General features: G+C 49.7%; 4 protein-coding genes across 4 annotated transcripts; all 4 read left to right on the forward strand.

The window, feature by feature from the left end:
- Nucleotides 1–495: 495 nt before the first annotated feature.
- On the forward strand, nt 496–1,851 carry TbgDal_XI11110 (hypothetical protein, conserved; the record flags this gene model as incomplete). Its single annotated transcript, XM_011781954.1, has 1 exon — nt 496–1,851. The coding sequence occupies one exon, from the start codon at nt 496–498 to the stop codon at nt 1,849–1,851; it is 1,356 nt and encodes a 451-aa protein (XP_011780256.1).
- Nucleotides 1,852–2,161: 310 nt separating this feature from the next.
- On the forward strand, nt 2,162–3,910 carry TbgDal_XI11120 (signal recognition particle receptor alpha subunit, putative; the record flags this gene model as incomplete). The annotated part of the gene is made up of 1 exon (XM_011781955.1): nt 2,162–3,910. The coding sequence occupies one exon, from the start codon at nt 2,162–2,164 to the stop codon at nt 3,908–3,910; it is 1,749 nt and encodes a 582-aa protein (XP_011780257.1).
- A 1,077-nt stretch (nt 3,911–4,987) lies between these two features.
- On the forward strand, nt 4,988–6,649 carry TbgDal_XI11130 (hypothetical protein, conserved; the record flags this gene model as incomplete). The annotated part of the gene is made up of 1 exon (XM_011781956.1): nt 4,988–6,649. The coding sequence occupies one exon, from the start codon at nt 4,988–4,990 to the stop codon at nt 6,647–6,649; it is 1,662 nt and encodes a 553-aa protein (XP_011780258.1).
- An 808-nt stretch (nt 6,650–7,457) lies between these two features.
- TbgDal_XI11140 (hypothetical protein, conserved) lies at nt 7,458–8,558 on the forward strand (the record flags this gene model as incomplete). Its single annotated transcript, XM_011781957.1, has 1 exon — nt 7,458–8,558. The coding sequence occupies one exon, from the start codon at nt 7,458–7,460 to the stop codon at nt 8,556–8,558; it is 1,101 nt and encodes a 366-aa protein (XP_011780259.1).
- Between the last annotated feature and the right edge of the window lie 747 nt (nt 8,559–9,305).

Below are 9,305 nucleotides of genomic sequence, written 5' to 3' on the forward strand. Positions count from 1 at the left end.
AGTTATCGGGCCATTGGCTTCGTGCTTGAATGAGGCGGCTGATGTGAGGTGTTTCTACAACTGATGCGACCTGAGTCCCTTTTTGATTTTTGATGCGTGTTGTTGCCGTTCGAAGTGCGCGGGTCCCCCCCCCTCCCCTCCTTTTCCCCTCCAAGAAAGTTTCAGTGTGTATAGCCGACCCAGGGAGGGCCCACTAACCTAACTTCGTTGCTGCTGCCGTGCTCTTTGCTCCGGTCAAGGCGCCTGTTGCTTCTCTGTGCTAGTCTCGACCTTTAATTTTTGAAGTTTGACGCTGTTAAATCATGTAAATTGGTAGCGAATGCTTCTACTTCGCGTGAATCTAATTAATGCCCCGTTGCGTTTCCCCCCCTTTTCCGGTTTGCTATACATTGATATTGACCCACTAATATTCCTCGTCGTATGCTTTCCTTGGGTTAGTGGTTAGTCTTTGTTGCACCACTTGTCCAGACAAATCGTGCGAACTTCCGCCAGCAAATGCGCTACGAGAGTGTCTTACTTCGTCTAAGTGACGAAGAGCGTGAGGAGTTACAACTTCTCATTGCTGCGTTAAATGTTAGCGAGTACACCGACGACGTCGACGATATACGTCGACTGAGTGCCCGCGATGACCGAATGTGCCGCTGCATCCGCGAGCTCTTCGATACGGTATTGGGTCTGTACGTTGCCTCCGGCAGAGTTCCACGTGAGATGAAGGAGGGAATTGCAAGTGGCAGAGCCTCCACGCAGATGACGCTGAAGATACTTCCCTCACTCTTCGAGATATTTCGGCGCCACAAGCGGCTAAACCCCTTCAGCAATAGAAGTGAATTCGGGAAGTTAACCATGCTCCTCCAGGACCTGCGGAAGCCAACGGTCCAACAGCGGCTAGAGATATGCCACAGTCTCATAATTCCTGTGAAGACGGTTGGAGGGGAATTGCAACGTGTTGGAGCCGAAGCGATGCTGAGAGATCCTGACCTTGGGGAATATTTGAATTCTTTCGATAAGAACAAGGTCACCGCCTTTGACCGACTCCTGGGACGTTATGGAGGTGCCGAGAGCTCAACTGTTGAGCGTTGTCTGCGTTCCATTGACGATGTTCATCAGTTCCTCGAAAGTAATATTCGGCCCCTAGTGTGGATGCGTAATATAATTAGTGAAGAGTTTTGTCCATTAGACAAAAACTGTAAATACAATCTGGCTATTCAGCAAGGCGTTGATGGATCGTTGCTTACACACGAACACAGTGTTCAATGTGCCTACGTAATCGAGTCTCTTTCCCTGTGGATAAAGGTGCAGCAGAGCATCTTTGAGTTTTGGCAGGTATCAGAGGACGATATGCTCATCGACGGGAGTGGGCAATACTCCCTCGTGAATACTGGGCAGGGGTATCATCGGTTGTGTCATGCGCGTAAAAGTTACGCTCGTATGTCAAGGGTTGTGAATGAGACAGAACATCAGCTGGGTCGTTGGATTGGGATTAAGGTTATTCACCTAGGAGATCGGGATGTCCCTAACCCCCTGGTGTTTATCGACAAGTATACCGTGATTCCCCGTATAGTGCAGCCTATAATGCATGTCATGATGGCGCTTGAGAAAATATTTTCCCCCGATGCCAAAGAGGAACATCCGGGTGTCCGTAACTTTCTGCGTTCTAAGTACAGTTCCTTTCCTGAACTTCGAATGACGATACTATCAGATTTTTTTCGGCACGCTTTTGACGGCTCGGGCGACGATGGAGGGAACTGCATCGATGGGAGACTAACCTCAGCATGGAATTGGTGTCACCAACTGCATAAAAAGTCGTTCTATGACGCGTTTGTCTTAACAGGCTTCAATGGATTTGACTAAATCAGCACGCGTGGTCTGTGGATCCGCTGCTCCAGCAAAAAATATATTCCTTTTTTTGAAGAAGGGGATGTGCTGACAGTGGGGAGCCAATGCTTGGACCGGGTGGAAGTACAGGAGAGGAAACTCCTTCATGCAACTCAAGCATAAGTGCACAAAGGGTTTTACAGATCTTGATGTTGGCATGTGGTCTTTACGGTTCGTTTATTCTTCATATTTACCCTTTTCCGCCCCTTTTATTGGTTGGTTGCCCTTCGTTTGATCGAAGTTCTTGGTTTTGAGAAGCGCTTTTATCAATATTTCTAGGTAGGGGATGATCGACACGCTTTCGATAGTTAGTAATGGGGGGATTGTGCTGTGGGAGCGAAGTTCAGATGTTTCTAGAAAATGCTCAATAATTAATCAGGTCGTCCAGGAGTTTCTTCTTGAGGATCGCGCTGGTATGCACGAGACCGTAATTGGTGATTACAAAGTTCATTGGATGTTGGAAAACGATGCACATTTCTTTGTTGTGGCAATACACCCGAAGTTTGTTTCGTACCCGCAGATGTGTGCCTTTCTACGGACCATTGCTAGGTGTTTTGTCAAGAAGTACGGACGGGTGCGAGACAATGTGCTTGTGGAATACGACTTTTCAGCTGAATACGCGGAGACTCTTTCGATGCTTGATGCCGGTGTTCCTGGTGTTGATGCATTGGGTGGCGGCGATCAAATTAGTAACGGTGACACCGAGGGGGAAGAGGAGGATGAGGATTTGTTGGAAGATGCAGCAGACGGGGAGCCGCAAGGTGAAGGTGAGTGCAGTGCTGCCGGTGCCGCCTCAGGAGCCTATCAAGGGCCTGATACATTCGTTACCAAAACGGGCCATGTTATTGGTCGAAAAGGTAAGAAACTAGCTGGATCCAAGTCTACAACTGCAACCTCCCAGAAACGAAGCAAGCAGGTGAAGCGCGCCACCCGCTGGGATGAACCATCGGCCGACAGCGCTGTGGAAGAGCAGCGGGGGCAGGGAACCAGACCAACCGAAGAAGAACTTGAAGTACAGACTGCGTTGCAGAGAGCGGCCTTTATCAAACGGTTACCTAATGGCAGTGTGGCTCCGGTACGGGAGAAGGAGTGGGAGGGTCAGCAAAGGGGTCTCCTGGCCAATTGGCTTCGTTCTTATGTTGGTCGACGTGAATTGGACAGTCAAGACTTTAACAATGTCATACCCGGCCTACGTGAGAAACTTATTACCAAAAATGTTGCTGTGGAGGTGGCTGAGCACGTATGCAAGTCTGTAGAAGCGTCGCTGACCGGAAAGGTTCTTGGAACCTTTGAGTCCCTGCATCAATGCATTGAAGCCGCCATGATCTCTGCACTCCGTCGCATACTTCAGCCAAAACATGAGATAAACATCCTGCGTGCGGTAGCATCATCGAGGGGGCGAAATAAGCCATACTCCATTGTGCTCTGCGGTGTAAATGGCGTCGGTAAGTCAACAACCCTTGCCAAGATAACATACTGGCTCCAGCAGAATGGCCACACTGTCATGATCGCTGCAGGTGACACGTTTCGCCACGGTGCAGTGGAGCAGTTGGAGGTACATGGGCGCTGCCTGGGCGTGGACGTCTTCCAAATGGGGTATGGGACTGACCCATCTGCAGTTGCAGCGGCGGCTATATCACGAGCTACTCGTGATGGCTGCGATGTGGTGATGATCGACACCGCGGGAAGGATGCAAGATCACGAGTCTCGCATGCGTGCTCTTGCGAAACTCATTCATGATAACCAGCCTGATCTGGTTCTGTTTGTTGGCGAGGCCCTGGTGGGAAACACTGGTGTGGACCAGCTTCGGCGCTTTAATCAGTGTCTTGTTGATTTTGTGCCTGTTGGAAGCGTGCCACGTGGCATTGATGGGATTGTACTTACAAAGTTTGACACCATCGACGATAAGGTGGGTGCCGCCGTCTCGATGGTATACGAACTGGGTCAGCCGATTGTTTTCGTTGGGGCAGGGCAAACTTACCAGGATTTGAAAGTAATGGAGCCAGATGTTGTTGTCAGCGCTTTAATGGCGTAGAGAAAGCCGGTCGGCACACAACTCCGAGCAGCCACAACTATGTATGCGCACTACGGATCTATTGACAACACAGAGGCCTGGAAGGGGGAAGCAGCATGAACTCGTACGGTTGCTAACCCAGTCATATCCGTTTAATAACCTTGGTTTGGGTAAATTTTTGTGGTTTCCACTCTGAATCGTACTGCTGGTTGTTCCTTCTACAACAATTCTATCTTACCGTGCTTCTTCCGGTTTTCCCCTTGTTGTAATCATCGACAAGGGGAGGGTAATTGTGTGTGTGTGTGTGTGTGTGTGTGTGTGTGTGTGGTACTGAATGGCTCTAAATCCCACCCGTATAGAGTTACTTCCCACGACCCGCTCCTGTCCGCAGAGGCGACGTATCTTGCATCTTCGAAAGCCGAGCGAACTACCCGTACGGAATAACTCCCTGGATTGTAGACGAAGGTAAGCAAGTCGTGGTTGCCCCAGGAGTCCCAACCCCCGAAATCGTCGGAAGGCGCCACCAACTGGCGCAAAACGCAGCGGGAACGCATCAAACCGTTACAGGTATATGGAAGCAACTGATACGTGCCATTTCCTTAGTGGGTGAAGTGGATATTCCGTTAATGTGCACTTAATGTTGCTCCACCGTTCTGGGGCAGAGGAGTGGCCTCGTAAATTCTCTTTTGAATTGGTGTGTGTAGGCTTAGCTGGACAACTTACTCCACGGTGGCGCCTGGTTCTGTGGCCGACCCCCTCGGCGATGTTGGCTACTCCACTGGGCACGCTCTATGAGTATATGAGGTCGATAAAGGCCACCAGCTGTTCGTGGGATGGCTTTCTCGGGCCTCGCGTGTGCTTACGTCCATTACGATAGGAAGCAAGGTATGAAAATCCTGTGCTGGCTATATGAAAGTGTCAAGTAACTGTGTACCTAAACAGGCTGTCTGCTTCACCTCCGTCTCCGGTTTGCTTTCTAGGTGTTTCATGTTTTCTCTTCCCCCCCCCCCGCATTTTACGTTCCAATTATTCACTGGTGAATGCTTGGCTGGGAATTAGGTAATTGTCCGGTGCCGCTGCGGTTTGTCACTGCTCTTGATGTTGCGCCGTTCTTTCTTGCTTGGGCGTGGAGTGGCTCTGAGGTCAACCGCAAGGTTGTTTGGTGGTGGTGGTGGTGGCATCCGCCTGCCGGACGATGATGGCATCAGTGCAGAGTTGCGGGGCTTTGGCGAGTATGGCGGGTCTATTTCCGCGTTTGTTAAAGTAGGGGGTGAGGACCAAGGGAAACGTGTGGGCGGCTCCAAAGTGTTTCCTTGTGGTGAGGCAGATCCCACTATCCAGGCTGTGAAAGCGCAGCACATGGCCGAGATTGCCAAAACCGGGAAACTTCCGTCGCCACGGAATGTTGTATCGACATCGGGATCATCGGCAACGCCGAAAGGTGGACATGACGGCGTTGGCCATGCGACTGCAGGGATGGCCTCTTCATCGTCACTCCCCCGTAGGGTCACTTCGTTGCCACGGGAGGCGGCCGCGAACTACCCGGCAACCCTTGCTCGGAATGAGACGACGAATTCTGCACGCGATCTTGGAGGTCCCGAGGGGCAATCGCGTGCGAAGGAGGCCGAAGACTACTATCGTGCCGTCCCCCGAAATGCCCTTTCAAAGGAGGAGATGTGGAGGCGCATCACCACAGCCACATCAGACAAAGCGGAGCGGGCTTCTTCGACCCCCCACGCATCTGAGGAAGATTATTTGAAGATGGAAGAAGAGCTGCAGGAGCACGACCTCTACCATTTTCGTATTGGCGAGTTGGCTTTCCCAGAGCAGAGATTACGGCGCAATTACTACGCTATGTGGCTTCTGGCGATGTACTTAAACAAGGCTCGTTGGACAATGCTCGACGTACATTCTCAGCGAGGTGTGAAAACGACGGGCGCCGGGATGAAACTTTTGTTTTGGAAGGAGTCGGTTAGTCAAATCATGGAAAAGCGGAGTATGCCTGCTGGTCAGTTCACTGACTCCCATCCCGTGCTGCGCCCGTTCGCAGCTGTTGTGGAGCAAAACCCGCACATGACAAAGGCATTTGTACGCGGTTTCAGTGAAGCAAGGTTGCGCGTCATCCAGCAGCCAGGAAATGTCAAACAACTTTTTGACCACTTTGATCGTTATTATGGCTATTTCTTTAACTCGCTTCTGGAAGTTGCGCAAGTAAAGGACGAAAACGCAGGGCACTTAATGCAGCATATTGGACGGGCCATTGGTCTTACACAACACTGTGTGATGTTCTGGAAGAAGTATGCGCGTATTGGTTTCACTATGCTCCCTGCTGATCTTTGTGCGGACAATCATGTGAACCTCGCTCTTCTGCGAAACATATCGCTGGCGGCAAGGGATCGTGCTGTCCGGAGACTTCTGTACGATGTTATGTGCATTGTTAAGACGGAGATGCTGCATGCTCAGCAACTAGCGCCACACTGCAGTCCCGCGGCGTGGCCCATCGTTATGGAGTGCACGTACGCTAACTATTATTTGGGCTTCTTGCAGCGCCGTGATTTCAATGTTAGCGCTATGTTTGCCGACAATAACGTCGAAAACGCGGGGTTTGCATGGTACCGAGTTAAAAAGCGCTGGGAGTGGGAAAAGCATCAAAGCATCGAACGCCTTGTGGCTGAAAGCGCGCCGCTGCCTTTCATAGGAACGTCGTGGGGCCATCGCGGTTCTGACTACAAGATAGCTTCTGGATTCGGGCGGAAGTGATGGGAGAAGGAGGGAAATGATTGAGTTAAGAAAAGTGTCACTGCTGAGGTTATTCTGTGTTTTCAATCAGTTGGTTTAATGCTGGTTTTGAGCACGTTTTCTTGTTTGAGTGAACTTCATGTTTTGTTATAGGCTTCACTCGTTATACGGTGGATGTGCCGTCTTTTCCATTCTCCTTCGCACCTGGTTTCACCGCAGATTGGGAGGAATTTTCGGCTGCCAGTAAGCAAGAGTGCACGTACCCGTTGCTCACTTACCTCGGGACCTTTGCGGTGCACAGGTATTTGTGCCAAATGAACGCGAAGCGTAGCGAAATTGATGCGTGCGGCTTCCTTGGTGCCCAGATACCTTTTTTGTGGTATGTTCCTCGGTGCTTCAGTTTGTTCGGACTGACTTCGAAGTTATAACTGAGGGAAGTTTTTCGTGAAGTGACTTTCGTTCATAACGGTGCCAAGTGGGGGTGCTTTTCAGAGTTCCTTTTTGTGTTTGTACGCGTGCTAACCCGAACCGTTGTGGAGAGAGTATCTTTGAATCGCCGAGTGTATCTTTTTCGACGCGAGAACTCCATCTTGATTTATCAGGCCGCAGTAAGTTCTTTTGGAGGCTTATGGTGTTCGCGGCGTGGTGTCTGCACGTGTGCCTCCCCTTTAACTTGCGTCTAGGAGCAGGCAACACGACGATATACGAGGCGTTGGGACTGGTAGAACGTTGCCTCCTTACTCACATGGTCCTGCTGATCCTTTTATTTTCCATATTTTTGCTCAAAAATTTTACTAACCCTAGCCTGTAGTGTCCCTTTTGGTAAGTGATGTCTACCGGTGAGAGCGCGGAGCTTCATGAACCAACCATGGGCCCTATTAAGTACGTTTTCATTCCCGTTGAGGAGACTAGAGAGCCAAAGGAGTTGCTGTTTGCGGGAGGGAGCGATGAAGAGTTCCGTGGGTCCATCACACAGTATTTTCGTCAAAAATTGCTTTCACAAGAGCAAAAGAATGAGATGACCAAACATCTCGTACAGAAGGCAAGTGAGAGTGGGAATCGCGGAGATGATACCGCCCCGCCTCAAGTAAGTGCGCAGCAACAAAACGAACTCATCTCCGAGTACCTCGAGCAAACATCATTTGAGATTGTCCCGATAGTAATGCCGGCGAGGGACAACAAGTTCGTCGGGACGTCACTTTACATTGATGACAGTGGGAGGTTCAAAGATCTGCCACTGAACTGTCGTGCCAGTAAAATCGCCCAGAGGGATATCCGAGGCGACGCATTTCTCCTATCCAACCATGACGACCCAGCTCTTGATGAGTGGGGCCGTGTTGACTGTTCACTTTCGACATACAACGAACTTCTCGCCAACCCACCTACCACAAAGTACGATGCCTCCGACAGGGCTCAGATGGCTTCTCTGACCATGCAACGTGAAAGCGAAACAAAATGCATAAGTGAAGGAGATGTTTGCAAAGCTAAGGAAGCTAAAGAGGCAGGCAACAAATTTTTTACTGAAGGAGATATAAAGGCGGCTGTTCAGGCCTACAGCGAATGTGCAGACCTCACTGAAGGCAGAAGAGATTTGCTCCCCAACGAATCTGAGGTAACTTCTCTCCGTGTGAGCGCCCTACTGAACCGAAGCCTTTGTCTATATCGCCTGGGGAAGAATGATGATGCTGCCCACGATGCCCGAGCAGTGCTACAAATCAATGCAAAGAATTTAAAAGCCCATCACCATCTAACGAAAGCCCTTTGTGGGAGCCGTGACTACGATGAAGCAGCGAAATCACTCGAAGCCTATGAAAAGCTGGGCGGACAACCACAAGATATAGCACAAATCCGTCAGTCTATCGTTGAGGGAAAGAAAAGGTTAATGCAAGAGGAAAAGAATAAATATGCCAAGATGTTCGCCTCAACTTAATCACAAAAAAAAATAACGTATTATGATACTATAAATTTAACAAAAAAAATACTACAAAAACTGGAAAAAACTGAACCACAAACATTCTTTATTATGCACCTTTAACACAAAAAACCGTGTCCGCTAACAATTAAGAGAAAATAGCGAAAAAACACAACAAAAGACAACTTCTGTTTGTTATATTGATAAAATGCAGATCTTCGTGAAAACTCTTACCGGTAAAACCATTGCTCTGGAGGTCGAAGCCAGTGACACCATTGAGAACGTAAAGGCCAAGATCCAAGATAAGGAGGGTATCCCTCCGGATCAGCAGCGACTGATTTTTGCTGGTAAACAGTTGGAGGAGGGCCGCACGCTTGCGGACTACAACATTCAGAAGGAGTCGACACTGCATCTTGTGCTTCGTCTTCGAGGTGGTATGCAGATCTTCGTGAAAACTCTTACCGGTAAAACCATTGCTCTGGAGGTCGAAGCCAGTGACACCATTGAGAACGTAAAGGCCAAGATCCAAGATAAGGAGGGTATCCCTCCGGATCAGCAGCGACTGATTTTTGCTGGTAAACAGTTGGAGGAGGGCCGCACGCTTGCGGACTACAACATTCAGAAGGAGTCGACACTGCATCTTGTGCTTCGTCTTCGAGGTGGTATGCAGATCTTCGTGAAAACTCTTACCGGTAAAACCATTGCTCTGGAGGTCGAAGCCAGTGACACCATTGAGAACGTAAAGGCCAAGATCCAAGATAAGGA

The sequence above is a fragment of the Trypanosoma brucei genome, chromosome 11 (genome assembly GCF_000210295.1).
Source record: "Trypanosoma brucei gambiense DAL972 chromosome 11, complete sequence".
NCBI lineage: Eukaryota > Euglenozoa > Kinetoplastea > Trypanosomatida > Trypanosomatidae > Trypanosoma > Trypanosoma brucei.